General features: G+C 46.1%; 1 protein-coding gene across 3 annotated transcripts; it reads right to left on the bottom strand.

The window, feature by feature from the left end:
• Positions 1-426: 426 nt before the first annotated feature.
• On the bottom strand, positions 427-17,806 carry LOC125712407 (junction-mediating and -regulatory protein-like). Of its 3 annotated transcripts, none has more exons than XM_048982444.1 (11): positions 16,369-17,806; positions 10,594-10,767; positions 8,568-8,718; positions 7,178-7,347; positions 6,740-6,905; positions 5,794-5,969; positions 5,420-5,506; positions 4,275-4,370; positions 3,379-3,904; positions 2,671-2,954; positions 427-832 (listed from the first exon to the last, which is right to left on the bottom strand). In XM_048982444.1, exons 1-10 carry the CDS (start codon positions 17,164-17,166, stop codon positions 2,671-2,673), a joined length of 2,628 nt encoding a protein of 875 aa, XP_048838401.1. In that variant the 5' UTR covers positions 17,167-17,806; the 3' UTR covers positions 427-832. The 3 variants fall into 3 exon arrangements, with proteins under 3 accessions (XP_048838401.1, XP_048838392.1, XP_048838409.1); XM_048982435.1 differs by having other exon boundaries at positions 427-845; positions 16,369-17,805; XM_048982452.1 differs by lacking the exon at positions 427-832 and having other exon boundaries at positions 2,775-2,950.
• Between the last annotated feature and the right edge of the window lie 680 nt (positions 17,807-18,486).

Here is an 18,486-nt window from a genome sequence, read left to right as displayed (position 1 = left end):
TGAGGATGTGTAAACTCCACACACATGGAACCAGGATAGGAACTCAAACCCCAGTCCCAGAGGTGTGAGGCAACAGTGCTAACCACTGCACCACCATACCATCCAATTTAGAATTACAATTGTCGTTACATTATTTATTAGTTAAATTAACAAACAAGGACAATTTTTGTAAATTGCACATAACTCTTACAGGTGCTTTGGTGATAATAAAATGTCCCCTTATATTAATTTAATTAAACTTTGAGATATTTACTAAGGGCTTAAGAGAAACAGAAACTATACATAATATACACTATAAAATAGACTTCTTAACTCATTGCATTTAGGATTCAACTGTGCGAGTCGTTCACTGAGCCACACAGCCACATGTAGGTAGCTAATGTTGTTGCCTGTTACTTGGTCACAGTTGCACAAAAGAAGAAGAGACACCAGACGGACACTTTTATATCTGAACTGTTCTGTACATTAGCTTAAACCCACTATCCAGGTCAAGTGCACAGGGCAACCACTTCTGTAGACTTTGTGGATTGTCAGACGTCAGAGGGAGTGACGGAGAACTTATATTTTTAAAATATATTCATATACAATCTGCAAAACAGTTATTATAAACAGGATATAAATCTCGACCTGAAGCAAAAAACCGAATTACTGTAACATAACATTGCTACGATGAAGAAAAAAAAAAACAACCTGGATTAGGAACATTTTTATGTCAATCCATCCAAGGATGGAGGCATGTGGTTAAGGGTTATTCTGTGCGGCCGAATGAGGGTGGAGCAGGACCTGGAGACGGCGCTCAGATGGCGGGATGCTTTATCGCTGGCGGGATCATCTATGGAGCAGACCTACAAAGAGAGGGAATCAGGAAGACTTTTCACTCGTCACAGCAACTGATCCCAAATCAGCTGGTAAAACCCTGTGGGCTGCAAAACTTTGCATACATGAAAAATGTTTATTAGTTTCTAATGGTTTGTTTGGCACATGCCTGTCAGTACCTTCCCCGCTCTAAACTACAGCTACACCTCAGTGTCCGATTCAATTAGGCCTCTCAGGCACAGCAGGGCTGCCGGACGGAGGTGAGGACAAGAAGCCCCTCAGCCTTGGCCAGGCTGCAAGAACCGAAACTAAGCTTACAAAGCACCACTCACAGACAGAATAAAGCAGAACTGAAAAAAAGACTCCAGCTGTTTAAGAATTTAATCCGAATTTAATCAAGCCGGCGTATTGTTGCTACTAGAAACTGAATTTCACGGAGGAACCTTCCCGAGGGATTAATAAAGTCCATCCATCCATCCATCCATCCATCCATCCATCCATCCATCCATCCATCCATCCATCCATCCTCTGAATGCCATCCAGTAAAAAAAAACATTAATACATTCCCTGTGTTACGATGGGATTACATTCCGATAAACCTATCGTAAGGCGAAAATGCATTTTAATACAGTACGTCATAGCCTACCTTAGCCTACCTTAAACATGCTTAGAAAACAGAATGGAATTGGAATACCCATCGTAAAGTTGAAATATCGTAACGCAGACCATCGTAACCCAGGGAGCGTCTGTACGTGAAACACCCTGGGCTACACTAACTGGGACACTGGTCTCACTGGAATCCTGAAGACATAACTCCCCACATCCCCTCCTCAGCCTATGGGATATTATTAGCAGACATGGCGTTAATTAATGCTGCTGTGGCAGTGAGATGTGACTCCATGCATCCGCCAAAGTGGGGTGAAGGTACAGGAGATGTGTAACAGCCATGTAAAGGACAGTGGGGATTGGACGGTGCAGCACTGGCTACTGCTGTGCTCTGATAAGACAGATATAATGCTGGAATGCCTTGACTTAATGACTCTCAGGCTTTGCCAGACGTCCGGATGGCTCCTATATCACTCAGACTGGGTCTCATGATCAGCCAGAACTTCCAAATTGAGTCTTACATTTTAAATATATTGAAAATTCCCTTTTCTCTGAATGATATGCCAAGGTCACAAAAATTCCATCTATGAATAATGCAGAAAAGCACTTGTTACTTGTATTCGGCTGCACAAACGCTTCTGTAAAATTCCTTACACTGAGCACCTAACATTGCTCTAACACTAACTAAAATATTGTATTATCAGTCTCCTGTTTGTCTCCATGCCCTGATCACCTGCCAGATTTACAGCAGAATATAAAATTATGATTCTCACCTTTAAAGCCAGATATACTCAATGCCAGTTAGTCAAATCATGAGAAAATTAAACTAGTTTTACATAATATTTTTCTTCTCGTATACAGGACTGGTGTGCACAGTGGTTCAGAAGATAGCAGTATGGTCTCACACTTCCAAGGTTGTGTCCTATTGCTGATTGTGTGCCCTATGACTGGCTCCCCTTATACCATAATCCGCAAACCGTCACCCTGTAATGGATATTGTTATGCAGGCATGCCATCATATCTAAAACAAGTTTCAGCCAACAAACAGGCCATTGATGAGGTCTAGGTCCCATGTATGTGCTATCTCACGGTAGTAGACGCTATGGATTGTGGGTAAAGTTTGTGGGATTAGATGGCACGGGTTGTGATCTATCTGGTGGGAGTGGGTCATGAATGAAGTTTCACCCCCGAAAGTAGGCACTAGGTGTCATGGATGAAGTCGAACCCCTGAGGGTGGACGATGCAGACCTAACTGTCCCAGTCAGCAGAGGGGAGCCCCTCGTCCTCAGACTCGGACTCGGGTGAAGCCTCCTTGATGCGGCACATGGCCTCCTGGATGCTTCGCACCAGCGGGTCGCCCTCGTCCAGCCGCGGCACCCTTCTGAGCCTCACGCCTTTGCGGATCTGAGCCAGGATGCTGCTGGTGTCGTCATCCTCGTTGGGTTCGGGCCTCGGGGGCCGCAGCTCCACCCGGCGCAGGCGGAAGCTGCCGCGCTTCAGCGAGGCCAGGACCTCGTCCATCGGGGAGCTAGCTGTCAAGAGAGAGACACCGCATTTGGATGCATTTCACAGTGCCTCAGAAACAATTATCTATGAATGGTGACAAGCATTACATCACATGTAATAAAAATGCAGGATCACATGCACTAGGCATGAGGCCAAATGGTCAATAAGCAGATGTAAACAGAGACCAGAATCATAATATCAACATAATACTGTATGAAAATACTACACAATGATGCAGTACATGAGAAATAAAGAATGTGTTAACATATTTTCACCCAATATGGTGTTAATTTCACCTGACTCTCTTAAGGTAGCAAAACGTTCTAGACTTCAAGGTTTTATAATCCAGGTGATGAATAAATCTGAACTGCATCTCACTGGCTGAAACAAGGAATCCCTAAATGAGAAAGTGCTGAAGGAGCCTCGTTGACGGAGCGTGGGGGGGCTCACCTCGCCTCCCCAGGGACGTGTCCGGGACCGGTGTCTTCCTCAGCCGCTTCCGGGCATCGATCAGCTGACTGCTGTCGAAGAAGCAGCAAGAGGAGGATGAGGAGGAAGCATCATCCAGAGGCTTGTTGGCTCCTGACTCAGGATCGCCATCCTGCTGGACGAGGCTGGAGGGGTCCCCCTTACCCACGCCGGGCTCGTCCCCTGCCAAAGGGGGCGGAGGAGGAGGGGGGGCAGAGGGAGGGCGCGGGGGGTGAGGCATGGGCGGGCCACCATTTGAGGTCAAGGGAGGGGCCGCGGTTTGATTGTGATGCACGGCCCCGCCTGGGGGAGGCGCTGTGGAGCACTCGGGCGGCGCCAGCAGCGCAGAGCTCAGGGCGATGCCTTCCGTCTCCGTCTGCACGCTGACTTCCAGGGTCTGCTGCGACTGCTCCAGGCTCCCGGGCCGGCTCACGCCGCTGACCCTCCTCTTCGGGGAGCAGGCCAGCCGCAGCCGCCGTGACTTCAGGGTAACTTGACCTGGGTAGCGCTACAGAGGAGAATAAATCAACTGACTAACAGAAAAACAGTAAGAAACACTTACATAAATTATAATTCGAAATACATTTTTATTTTTCCTCTCATTTGTTTTAATGAATACAAAAATATAACGCTTTGAGGCACTTTTCATAAATACCTCTGGCTATCTACCTTCAACATCTTTATCGCACTTTATCGCAGCCCCTCCTGGTGGCTGAGAAGCTTATTACACCTCTGCTTGCTTGAGCACTATGATGCATACAGTTTTGGGCCCAATCACTGTAGTAAGCTGGAAGTTAGATGGCAGCTGACCAGAACTACGGGAGGCCATCTCAGCACTGCGATGCAGATGGTCACCGGCATGAGCACTGCACTGGTACCTGCTTGAATCTGCGGAGCCCTTCCAGCGTTTTCTGCCTCTCCTGGCTGACCCTGGTGCTCTGGCTCTCCTCATCCATCCACTGCTGGTCCATGTGCTGTGAGAACCCCAGAGGAGCTCAAAGACTTGCCCGGCATGTCAGGTCTTTCCACAGACCGTGACGCTTCCTGGCAAACTGTGACTTGGCCCTCGATACATCACAACTTCACGCGCAGTGTTTACTCGTGACCTACATCTGTCACGGTGCACGACGCACCAGCTTCCGAAATATCTCTCAGAGCTACCTCGGAATCAGCTGCTGCACTAGTGGCCAAAATTGTGGAAACACCTCCAATTTTTAGAGATCGCAGAACTTTATTACATATATCTGTGAACATTCTTTGTTTACAAACATTACTGCCAATATCGTGCAGTGATTTTTAAAGCGTAATGCCAAAAATACTAGGTATATCCACAATTTTGCCTACTAGTGTAGGTACATGTAACAAATAACGAACATTTTATTCAAAAGTCGTCACTGAATAGAGGGAAAACGCAAGGTAAAAATAGTGTAACAGATTGCAATTTTTGTACAATTTACCATTCCTGTATTATAGACTTGTTCAGAATGCTGTTTATATAATTTTATAATGTGGCAGTTTTATTCGCTGCACCATTAACCCTAATCAGACATCAGAGCACCTCAGGAACAACTTATCCCAAAATTCTGTGCCCGCTCCCCAGAGCTGACAGCTGTCCCGATGCAAAGCCAATCGCACGACGCGAACGATGGGGACAGACCGTCGCAGGCCCGCACGGAAAGATCAAAGAGTGGCAAGGCTACGGGATAATCGGGCTTTTCACGCCACGTGCTTATCGGGGTGGGACAGCCGCTCGCAATCCCGGGCGGCACCAAGGATTCCCGTCTGGGCCCCCACCTCTCGCCGGCAGCGAGTCGCCTCGAAGTCTTTGTGCTGGTTGAGGAGTTTCTGCGACAACGCTGTAGATATGATCATGTCAATGGCAGAAACACGGATGTGAGGAAGGCTGCATCATCCATCCATCCATCCATCCATCCATCCATCCATCCATCCATTTAGCATGATCAGAGACATGGGGGTCTGGCTGCTTTATAGGGTTTTTTTCCTTCCCTAGAGGTGACCATACCTGCTGCAAGGCTTCACCGGACATGTGGTCTGCTTGGCTGCCCTTCCGCTGCTGCACCTTCTGCTTATGATTAGCGATGCAGATCTCCTAGTGATCAGACGGGAAATCCGGACAGAATAATAAACAGGCACCACATTAGCCACCTAAATCCCCCAAAATCAACTTAGCTTTGGCCCTAATAAGCCCGACATCAACATTCAACATATAGCACGTCTCAGAAAATCCAGAGTAACTAAAACATTTAATTTGGCTTGCGAAAGACACAGAAAGACTAGAAGAAATGTATGCAATGCAACAGACGAAATCACATCAGACATAACTGACATGTAATGAGTATAAAGAACGCCTAACAGAAGACGTCGCGTTTGTCTCACCCTCTTGCTCTTCAGATAGGCCTTCTTGGCAGTAATGCGCCCCCTTCTGGCCTCCAGCTGCCTTACACGCTGCTGCAGCTTGAGCAGCTCCTCTCGCTGGGCCAGCGAGTCGTCAGTGCCCTGCATGGCCTCCGTGCTCTCGAAGGTGTCATAGTAGACCACCTCCTCCTGCAGATCTGCCCCGAGGAGACATCCCCGGTCTTGCTTATTACAATCCCCATTAGTGATGACACCCTACCAGCATGTTCCGTCCACAGGGGGAATCACAAGCTTGACCCACACCAAGCCTGGGCTAACATACACAGTACCTGTCAAAATGTTAAGCACATCTTGAGGTCATGTAAGGACTGTATTATTCTGTGAACAAGGAATGAGATAAAATGCTGTGACTGATGACCTGGCCCCCACAATCCCCCCACCTACACCGCTCAGAGCTTAATTTCCTTAAGGGCAAGAACAAAGTAGCCCACTTGTTCCCAGAACTTGTGGAGACTCCGTCAGGACTATTGGAGAAGCATTCCAGGAGGCTACACCTGCAAGCTGGTTGAAAGAATACCGGGAGTCTGCAGTGGTGTCATCAAAGCAAAGGAGACCACATGGAAGAGACTGAAACCTGAGACAATTCTGAAATGCTGAACACTTCTGTTGCGTGTTGCCATACTTGGTATGTATCACTTCACTGTTTCAAGGCCATTGAAGACAAGGTGAATTACTTGGTTAAAAGGGAGAGAAATGCAGCTAAAACAGGTACACAGGTGACTGGTACTGTAACGAAAATTACTGTAGATAAGATCGAAGGACGCTAATGTTTTCCAGATGGAGTTTTTGCACTCTTATACCCAAATAACCACACCCTCCGCCTATCCTATGATCTAACCCTTTGGGGACCTGGCCTGTTCTGAGCTGCAGAACCAGGGAATTCAGAACAGGAAGGTGTGGGACCCACCGGTTATTTGCCTCTGGAGGCTCTCACGCTGTGTGGTCAACAGCAGCTCCTCACACTTGAGCACCTCAAACTGGATCTCGTAAAGGTGCAGCTGGAGCTCGTAATACTGTGCCTCCAGCCGGTCCAGGCGATGCACTGCATCCTCGCCACCCTGCAGAGCCTGCATCTAAATCAGTAACCACAAATAAGGTAGGGATACAGGCTGAAATGGCCCAAAGATAAGTGCAAGGCAGAAATATGACCACTAGAGGGCAGTAAAAGGACAGTGTTCCCAAAATCACATACAGTTCAGAAGATTTTATCTTGAGACTTTTTTCTCTACTTTAAGCACTTTCATAGAGCTTCAGCTAGAGAGCTTTGCAAATGTTTGAGAAGAAATCAGCATCCCAGCAGAACAAAGACATCGACCCGTCAGATGAACAGGTGCTTTGGAGATACCTCCTCTCTCAGGGTCTGCTTCTTCTGCTCCAAGCATATCTCCCTCGCCCTCATCAGCTGCAGCGTTTCCTTGGAGACGGCACACTGCAGCTTCTCCATGCGCTCCACGGCTGCCGCCCACGCTGCCTTGCCGAACTTCCTCTGATCGGCACGCATGCGCTCGAATACCGCTGCAGAGTGGGGGGGGGGGGTGTGCGGGGGGAGGCACATGTTGCTGCACTCAGATGAGTCGCTTTCAGCCACGTAAACACGGTGATCTTATGGGTCCTAGTCGAAGACGGATGGGAACGGCAGTCTTTGTCTGGACGCAACATGCAGCAAGGACCTGTGACCAGGACAACTGTGACCAGGACAACTGTGACCAGGACAACTGTGACCAGGACAACTGTGACACAACGCTGACAAAATAAACAAGCATTTTAAAGGAGACACACGCTGAGATTCAGACAGCGCCTGAAAATCTAGGTAAGAATAATGAAAAATGCCATTTAACATTGGATGCTAGAGCCCCCTGCTGGACCTAAGACAGAATAATTTCAGTTTCAGTAACTTTACAAGGCAGTATATAAATTTACATGCTGCTGTGTCTAATCACCACATGGTGTTAATGACTATAAATAACAATAATCTGCTAAATATCGGCCATATTGGCGGCTAAAAGCTTGGTCCTTAACGTGGCTGAAGTCCCAGGAGAGGCTGCGATGTCGCGCCTCTGGACAAACCAGTACTGATAAGAATTGCTCCATATATTAGGATTTATAAAGGGGGTAAAAACAAAGCCACTGTGGATGAAACCCCATAAAAATGGCTAAATGCAAACACAGAGATGGTTGCTCCGATCTCTCATGCTTCATTTTAATTGCAGCCAATGCAGTTCAGTGCAAGGCCCCTGCACAGCCATACTGAGCAGGCCGAAACAACACCTGCATGTACCCTGAAGGGGGGAGAACACAGGCAGCACAGCCCCAACGGCATCTCAAACTTAATGTGCCCATTTGTCAGGGGAAAAGCATTACTGCCCGACGTCCTTGGGGAGATTTCCCATTAAATACCCTTCGTGGTGAGCCCCCCCTTCCATTCCGTGTGACCTGTGAGTTAACTGATTTCAACCACAAGTTAAACTACAGTACCGTGGTATTCATGCATGATACCGCCACCAGCTAAATGTGAAGCAGAAATGAAATGGTTAAAACTGGGAGGAACTGGGAGGGTGCTTTTAAAATGCTGTAAATCTCCGGGAGCCATGTGCCACTGCCACCCATTAATGGTGACCTTGGGAGCAGCTTTGATGGTTGTAAATCCCTCCCACAGAGACAGCGAACCCAGAGCACGTGTAGATACAGTACTAAGTACAGGTCAGCCAGCTATAGGTGAGGCAGAGCGCAGTTACCTTTCTGTGCCTTGGCGGTGATCTCAAAGTACTTGACGGTGAAGTCCTGAATGGACAGGACGGCATCGTGCGCCTTGCTCTGCCAGTCCAGGTCCTCCTTCTTCAGGCTCTCAATCCTGCGGGGGCCCAGATAGTCATTCTCTATGGAGACCTGAGGGGCGGACAGCAGACACAGGGTAGGGTTAACTACTGGACCACACAAACATTCTTTTCTGTATCATGCTCCATAATCAATTGAATTACTGAATTGGACAGAAATACTAACCAGACTGATATACTCTTCCTTGGATTATAAGCAATAAACTACCAACATCTTTGCCAGTCTACTAGGGACTATTAAACACAATTCAGCTTGTAAATGACTGGAATTGAGGCCAGGAGCAATGATCTACTGCTTTCAGATATATTTTCCAATGGTGCTACAAAATATGTTACAGGAATCTGCAGGTGAGCTGTTGTGTGAGCTGGGTAGTGGTGCATCAGTGTTACCTAAATGCTCACAGGTATAAGTCAGCTGTGGAAGACCAAGCCTTTTGAATATAAGTGCATTACCAACTGGAGGGAGTTCGAATCTCGGTGTTAGATCAAACTGCATAGGCATGTATTGTTTACAACTCGGAGGGTCAGACTTAGAGGTATGCAGAAATGGGCATGTAACCAACATTCGAATCTTTCCCTAGATCTCCCACTACACCTGATCCAGAAGACCAGTATCCAAGCAACACTTCTGTGTTTCTTACGGAGAGTGTCTGAAGCTCAAGAATGGTACTACATCCAAAAAGAACCAGGGCAGAAAAAGGGAACCACACTCAAGATACCATCATGATGTAAAGCATCCCCCAGGCAGAATGTCATGTGACACAATGATGGGAAAAGAAAGAGGGATTTTTTATTTTCTTGGGGAAGGGTCCCACAATCCTCATCAGGATACGTAATTAGAAGATCAATGGATAGATGGATGGATCGATGGATTGATGGATGATTGATTGATTGATGGATGGATGGATGGATGGACGGATGGATGGATGGATGGATGGCGTATACAAAAATGCATCAAAAGCAACGTGGCTTGGTTAGGCAGCAAGGTCTGGGCATGGTCATTATTTGGGGAAACAAGCACCCTCTTATATGTGGGATGAGGAAAGAAGGTCGGGGGAATATTGCACATTCTTAAAGTTACTTGGTTCACCCACCTGGGACAGACTAACAGACAGACCGAGTGCACATCCTCCGCCGTCCCCTTGTACAAAGTAGGATAGTACTGGAAATCTGTCAAAAGCTCCTTATTCCCCTATTGACTCATAGCAGGACCTAACTAGAGGATTTCTTTATCATTGCCATCTGAAGTATGACAAAGCGTGACAACCTTTTCAGCCTGGCCCCATACCAGGACTGATCCACAGCAGCAGGCACACGGCAGAATAAGAGGCTCTGTGTGTCTTAGCAAAATCCGAAGCTATACATTTGTTCACCTCTGCATGTGCATCCATCTGCGTTTATTTCTGTCTCTACATAAACTATGTAGAGGCATATTTCTCTATCTCCATGCAAAACCGCTCTTTATGTACATTTTTGTGTGCTTCTGTCTCCTCGTAAATCTGCTCAATATGTCTGTTTGTCAGTATTTCTCTCCATACAAATCCACTCTATATGTCAGTGTTCATTTCTGTGGATCTCCATGCAGATTCACTCTGTCTGACTGTGTTTATATCTGTCAGCATGCAAACAAGCTCTATGTGTTTCTCTGTATTTTTGTATCTCCATTCAAAGCTGCTCTATACGTCTGCTTCTGTGTGCTTTTCAGCCTACATGTCTGTTTCTCTGCATTTCTGTGTCTCCATGCAAGCACACCCCGTATATGATTGTGGGCACATTTCTGTATCCCATGCACACCCACTCTATATATGTTTGCATTTCTATATTTCTGTATCCCCATTCAAACTCACTCTATATGTCTGTATCTCTGTATCTCTGCATCTCCATGCAAACTCACTACATTCTGTGCATTCATCGCCATTCCCCTCACCTTGATCTGCTGTCTCCTCAGCATGGCCAGCTCACGCATGTCTCTGAAGGGCTGTAGTAGGAACTGGTAGAGCAGTGTGGTGGCTTCTACTAGAGCAAAGTAGGCCTCATCCTCAGCCTGGTAGATCTCCAGCAGATCCACCATGCTCTCTGTGCTCCTGTGTCGGTCCAGGAGCTGGCGGGGGGGGGGGGAGGGGGGGTAAGGAGTAAGGTAGAGAGGAACATGTTAAAATACCATCAGCTATATAACAGGTGGTGATGGAAAGGGATGAGAAAAAGTTATTAACCTTAAAAAGTTATTGCCTGCTACAGTAACGTACTAATAAAGAAATTAAAGTGAGAGTAGCGGTCATTTAAAGCTACAAACAGAATGAAACAAATTATCGAGCAAGATTAAAAATATCCCAAAATAAACACCTTGCCGTCCCTCCTTTTGACCCTAATTTTATCTTTAATTAGTGGATATATTTAGAATTTTCCAGTTAAAATAAAAACATGCATGTTTCTTTAAACACTAGCCTGGACTGTTGTTGAAATACAAAACCAGTAAAATCGACCCAAATCACATTTGGGGAAAAAAAGCTGATAAGGCAATGAGAACCTTTCCCTCCCCCATTAGGAAGTGTGCATAGTTAAGTTTTCAGGCAGACTGGATTAGATGCCCACGTGACACCCCCGCCCCCCCCCCAACACTGAAGCAGAGACACAGCGACGTTTCCAGCTGCTGCGATAACCACTCAGCACTGCAAACCCAGAGTCATCAGTATGTGAAGCACTCAGGTTTCCGCATGGATCACAGCGTCCTCAGACAGAAGCCGTGACAGGCGGCCTGGGACAGAATGAGACCACATACCAAAAAGTGCAAAACTCATTTTCTGTAATGGACCTGCAGGGCCGGTTCTGGGGGGTGGGATTAAATATGCTACTTGCGTTTGAAATAAATGTATTGTAATTATTACTATTATTATTTACTTTTATATAATTGAGCTTAATTTTTGTGCACTAGGAACAGGCGAAATGCAAACGTAAACAAATTGACGCATGGAACACACGCACCCGGTGGTGGAGTTGGTGAAACGCAAAGTTACCGACAGAAAAAAAATAATGACGCTTATAGAAGCAAGACAGTCTAAACAAGAAATCAGAGCGAGTTATATAATTGCAAAAACTGTTAAATGAGACTGCAGAGCGTAAATAAATTATCGGTTTTTAAAATTGTCTTTTACTTTTTAAAGTAATATTTGGAGGATATTAAGGTGAAATGCATCTGCCTTCCCTAACAGAACAACTGGCTCCAGTCTGCGCCCCCCAAGTTGGAATAGTTGAGAACCGCCACTGACCTGCAGTGAATTAAAATATACTGAAGCTGACTGAATTAGCAGTAAAAGCACAGGGTTTGCCACTAAACCAGTGGTTCTCAAACTCGGTCCTCGGAACCCACTGCCCTGCTTGTTTTCCTGCTATCCCTGCCCACACACAAGTCCCAGCTGTCTTTCAGCTTCTGATTGACTGAACACACCTGATCCAGGTAATCAGCAGTGTGTGGGGCAGGGATAGCTGGGAAACAGTGGGTCCCGAGAACTGAGTTTGAGAACCACTGCACTAGACAGATTTCTATTCAGTGAGCACTAGTGATCTGTAAGCATTTTCATTTTGCATAATCATTGAGTTCATGTTCAACTGATAATTAAGAATTTCACACGTCTCCAAATATGAAAACTGCTCCAAAAAATAAATTGGATGAAAAGATACAAAATTATCCTAAACCCATAACTGGGATTGTATTCTGAAGAATGTGACTATTCAGACAAAAAACAATGGATAAACAAACATTTAGTGTTAAATTTAAAATAAATATATAACAAAATTTACCTATTGTTTCAGCAGGAAGGGAAAAGAAAATGTCATTGCTGCCCGGAAAAAGCATGTATGGTTGGGATGTGTGTGTGTGTGTGTGTGTGTGTGTGTGTGTGTGTGTGTGTGTGTGTGTGTGTGTGTGTGTGTGTGCGTGCGGGGGGGTTTGGGCAGAGGGTATGTGGATCCTTTCCAAAAAAGAAAAGGCCTTCAAGAGAGCCTCTTAATACAAAACAGGCTGCATCAGGCACTGCATGACAGCCAACACCCACATCTAGGCAGCTATTCTCACTTTGATACAGCTGACTGTGGACGGAAAAATCGGCAGCGATGTCAAGCCCATACTGACGGATTCGGACCAGGGTAGATCCGGTGGCACAAGCAAAACCCGCAGCGGAACCAAGTACGGCATCCGCTTCAAAGTCTACAGGTCTGGAAAGCGAGAGGGCAGATGGCAGGATGACAGCTCAAAGCGGCTGGCATCCCGGGACACCCCCATGCCAGCGGGCAGCACTACGAGGGTGATCTCACAAAGGAACGGAGACTCAACTCCCCAGCTGCTACAGGCACAGTTTGGCATACGACCGTGACACGTAGTAGTAACTGTGACACATTCAGGTGTCGTAATTACACAGGGTCTTGGGATGTCAGACCCTGTGCCACGTTTTGACAGCACGACACTCAAAAGCTCTGTGCAACAAAGACCCTGATGAAGAGGTCAATCGCTTGCGAATGTATACAGAAAACAACACAAGATGAACCTACTGTAATGATAATCATTACAGGTCTTATACATTTTTTAATAATTTTTTTTCCATATATAAAACATCAGTTTTAATGCCCTGTTTCAAACCAATACGCCTCATCAGCAGGTATTCCGAAGCTGTTGAACTGAACTTACTGCTTTTGCTCTGTCATTGATGACTGGGTGATCTTCACACCACAGCATATTCCCAAAAAAAAACTCCCTCAAAACCAGATAAATGACACGGCCCAGATTCCAGCAGAGGACCAGACTAACATGGCAGCTTTCTTCATGCCCGCCCACGACTGTGATCATATTTACCATCCAGCACCAAAGAGGAGTTCAGATATTGTCAGCCGGGTCACATGGGAGAGGATCCACTTGTAAAACGGAAAGGTGAAGATAATGCAGTTCTTCTATTCTGCCAGGGGATACAGAAATAAGCCACTCGAAATCCAACCAGAGGGATTTTAAGCTCCTCGGCATATGTGACAAAGACAGTAACCTAATATTGAAAATAATCAGGAAGCTTCATTCCTGTCAGCACCAGAATGATGTGATTTATGCGTCGTGAACCCTAACCCAACCAGTAAAGGAAACTGGAAACCAAACGCTCTCCTTACACGCTTTCATACAAAAGGGGACTGGGAAAGTTTATCTCTCGGGCAGGGTTTCTGGTGCATAACCAGGTCTCCATGGACCCCCAGGGCTCATGAAAACAACATCCACAATATACATTGAGTGAAATGTATACTGGGTGAATACAGAATGTAACGTACCCGACCCCAAGGTCTGACACTGGAACCAAAAGCAGCTCTGTTCCAAATTCACACTGAAAAACAGCTCGCAGTTTATGCTCTTTCCTTACTACTGTGCCGCCATATTTCACATCATCTCCTTGTAATTCCTATAATTAATAATAGAGCTGTTGGAGACGAAGGCGTCAGTTAAAGAGCTCCAATCGATATGAGGTTCCCCTGACATTAGTGCCTTAATGGGAGCTGCTGGTGTCACTGTACAGTCTGCTCTGTATGCTTTACATATTGTGTCTTCACGTACCGCCTGCTTGTCTCTTACCTCACCCACACTTCTGGTCCCATGAGGAACATCAACAACGTGTGAGATGCAAGTCACAACACACAGCAGATGCACCACACGCTGACCTACTGTCCTACCAGAGGGCGGAACAAACACAATCTTGTATGAAGTCAATATGGACGAGCCGATGGGGGTGTCTGGCCCCCATTTTTTCCATTACATTTATCATCAACGGCTGTTAACTGCATCCATAATCCTTTCCTTGTTTGCTAAAGCTCTTTGAGGCAAGAGGCATGCTGAGAAGGGGACTATTTCAAATTACTTCATTTCCATCCATCCATCCATCCATCCATCCATCCAACTTCCAAAATCACTCATCCAGGGATCAGGGTGTAGATAAAAGTTACATATCAAAATGTATGCATAGAACAATTTTAAATAACATGAACTAATTAAGACACGTTGAATATAAGTTTTGGTGGCGTAATAAAGACTCAGACTTGATTTTTTTTTTCATTTTATGTTATCAAGATTTTGTTTATTTTGTCTGCGGTACACACACGTGTGTGTACCTATATAGGCAGGTATGCATGTATATACGTATGTGCATATATTGGTCTGTTGTATATGTTCGAAATAAAAGGTTATCATCATCATCATCATCATCAGAATAGGTAAAAACTTACATGGTAAAAAATTTGATTGTACGAAAGCTTTTCAATGACTATGAATAGTTTAAACAAATTATTTATTTTTAAAGAATAGAGTAATTATTCCACAGAAGCATGTAAATCTATATGATGACTCCAGAGACAACAACATAGAGATATATTGCAGTAGATAAGCAGCTTTTGTGAAAAAGGAGACGTTTGAAAGCCTGGCAGTGAAAAGTCACAGACAGATGGTTTTTTTAAAAGCTGTGTAAGCACTTCCATCCAGACAAAAGTAAATTACTCTTTGGAGCTCGGCTACCACATTTGTTGATAAAAGTCATTGACATTTAAAGTAAAGGTTACGGTGCAGAGCTTGCAGAGATCACTACAAAAACAGTGAGACGATCGATAAAGAGAATATTCAACTCTGTTTATGCTCTCAGAAGTTACTTAAGATTTCATGGATAAATTCTATAAATAATCATCCAACCATCATCAAATATTGATGTCAACCCTGCACAGTGTCCACCTCAATTCAGAGGTACAGAACGCTCAAACCTCCACATTCCTGTTACAGAGATTTCACATACTGCAGTATTGATTTCAGCGAGCATCTCCCCCACAGACGACCCATAATAACAGGTGTGATTATAGATCACGGCATGTTCCAGTAAAATTTCTCACAGCACAAACGAGCGACACGCGTCATCCTGGGCAGCCCAGGGCTGGAGTCTCTGCAGTCACAGCCTGGCCATGCCTGCCATATTTTCACAGTGTAAAACTGGGTCATAGAGAGGACAGCGTTTGGAAAATGGGAGCTTGGCCCTGAAGATGGGTAACACCACAAAGGAGCATCTAGCAAAGCATCTCAGCATAGCAGCTGCTGCTAAGGAACACAGCATACATATATTATTCAAGGAATAAGTAGCAAGTGCCCTCTCCGCTTGATAAAACAGCGGTAGTTTTTTTTTTTTATGTTGATGCCATTTTTGGTAACGAAAAAGGAAATGATACACTAGTGACCTGCAGAGACACTTTTACAGCCATTTATGGCTGTATTGTTTTACCGCCACTGTTTTGACAGACTGCAAGCAAGGCTTTGCTCATAAGCACACCGATGAGGGACAACAGCCTCTCTAGGAGACACTGTACCTTAGACAGCGTTTTAAACTCTGCTGGCACTAATATTAATGTAGTTTTGAACTCTCCCCCCCCCCCCCCCCCCGCCCCAAAAAAAGGTAGAACTGTCACCTCAACATGTAAATGCGAAATTGTGTTTTATCTTATAAAACGGATAATTATAATTAATATATTTAATTATATAATTAATATTAGTTAATTATAATAATGCTTCAGACTATATCTGAAGTGTGGCTCTTTGCATATTTATTTGTCTGTTTTTCTTTTGATTAATTTATGCATTAATGCAGTGGTGTTTTGCCTGTTCGCTGGACGCCCGCAGCCGCCCGCCCCGCTCCGCTCGTACCTCCTGCAGGGCAACCTTGGCCCTTCGCACCGCCTCCTCGTAGCCTTCCTGCCGCAGCTCGCTCAGACTCTCGTAATACGCCTCCGGATCGTCCATCTCGGCGAACAGCACCTGCGAGAGGATCTTCCAGCCGCATGTGTCCAGTGCGTGTCCGAGATACACCTGCAGCTGGCAGCACAGGGCGTCCATCTCAACCTGGGTGACTTCGGGGAGTCCGAACAACACGGTCCACATCCCCGACGGCTCCTCCGGCAAAGTGGGCAGGCACGGCTCCAGGTCCGAATTGACGGAGCACAGCTGGAGGTGGACTGCCCTCAAATCCTGGAAAGAAAACAGTCCGGCCCAGCTGTAGTCTCCTCTGGAGCTGCTTTCATAGTCGTCCTCCATGTTATAGGGATCGTCATTGATGGACGGCGGATTCAAACTCACGTCCCTCCGCGACAGTCCTGTAACTTTGCAGCTACTTTTAATGGGGCTTGACATCGCCGCCGACGTACCTGTCGTTGGGGTCTTTGCGCTGGTTTCGCTTTCGCTTGCGATATATTCCGCCTTTTCCCTAACCGGACTTGTGCAACACGCGTGTATGTTTTCCAGGATGGACCCGACCACCCCAGACTCGGACTCCCTTATGATGCTTCTCCTTTGGACCGTCCTGTTGTGACAGGTGATGGCGAGCTTTCCCTCCACCTTATTCCAAGCCACAATAAAAACAAATTTGTGTTTTTCCTTTTCTTCAAAAACATTCGGCCGGACGGCCACCCACCCCGACTCCAAAGTGTCTTCCATCGTGAATGACATTTTACGGCGACCCGGTTAACCTCTTAATTTCCCCCATCAAATAGTTTCCGATGGCGGTCCGCTGTCAAATTCACCTGCTAAATATATTCAGCACATTGTTAAAGGCTCAGGGGAAAGGCGCAGCCAATATGCTGAGGTTGTTTTGGTCCTTGCAAGCCGGAGGACCGCATCGGATGCACTACGGTGTCGCCTCGGGAAGGAGAGATAATCTCGACATTAAACAGACTGCATGAGCTCCTTTTACTCTAAATGCGACGCAAAACAACATAAAGTCGCCTGTCAACGCTGCTTCACGGACGATGCAGACCATTCGCAAGGCTCTCTTTGTTTACAATGGGACCTAGACAAAACTCCGCTGTCATATTCAATATTTTTCATTCCCCACCGCAGTTCCCTCTGCCCCCCCAAACTGCATCTCCATCGCATGACTCGATGAGCAACTTCCAGTTCCCCGGAAGCAGAGAAAGGCCTTGCAGTCAGCCTAAGATTAGCTCGTAAAGGTAACGGCTCGTCCTCCCGATGGCGGCCAGCATCCGTTTTCTCCGAGGTGCGCCGCGCTCCGCATCCCTCTCCATGGCAAGGATTCCGGCTGACTGCCTACAATGACGATTCGGGCGTCCGGTGGGGGTGGGGGGCTGTTGCAGGGGGGGGGGGGGGGGTTGCGTGGTACGAGACTAACGGAGTGACGCACTCGGCACTGCCGCACCGAAGTCAAGCCGAGGTCTGCGGCGGCGGCTAGACGCGCGCAGTCGCCGCTGAATTCTGAAACGACCCTGCGCAGAAGTCGCTCAGGTCCCCCCCTTCCCTCCCCCTATGACGTAGCCGCTGTAGATTCTACGCAGCTCATTCTCCCGTTACCTGGTTATAAGAGTTTTGGGGAATTTCAAACGGGAAAGTCGTGGCAGGTGCTTCTACTGTACGTGGATGGGAGATTGGGCTTGTGCCGGATCAGTAAAGCTCCCAAAGCCTGTTCTGTTGGCCGTGGCAGCATCCTGTCGTATTTTTTGTATTATGATTTTTAAACACCGTCACACCTTGTGCTTTAATTATTAATTATTACGCTACCAAAGGAAGTGAATGAATATAAAAAGAAATACCACAGGGCCATGCAAACGCCTAGTGTATTCTTTGTATTTTTGTCAGTGACATGCACTTTTGCATTTTTCGTGTGTTAAGATACGCTAAATGAAAGATTAAAAACGAAATACAAATAAACCAAGACTAAACGATGTATATTATTGTTGAGTTGGAGGGAGAAACTGAGAGAAATGGCCAAAATGGCTGAACCTCAAATGAGGTGTGTAAGTGTTTACGGTAGTT

This window comes from Brienomyrus brachyistius, chromosome 2 (genome assembly GCF_023856365.1).
Source record: "Brienomyrus brachyistius isolate T26 chromosome 2, BBRACH_0.4, whole genome shotgun sequence".
NCBI classification, from domain to species: domain Eukaryota; kingdom Metazoa; phylum Chordata; class Actinopteri; order Osteoglossiformes; family Mormyridae; genus Brienomyrus; species Brienomyrus brachyistius.
The sequence above is the reverse complement of the archived record's forward strand: the minus strand, read 5'-3'. Positions and strand labels throughout refer to the sequence as shown.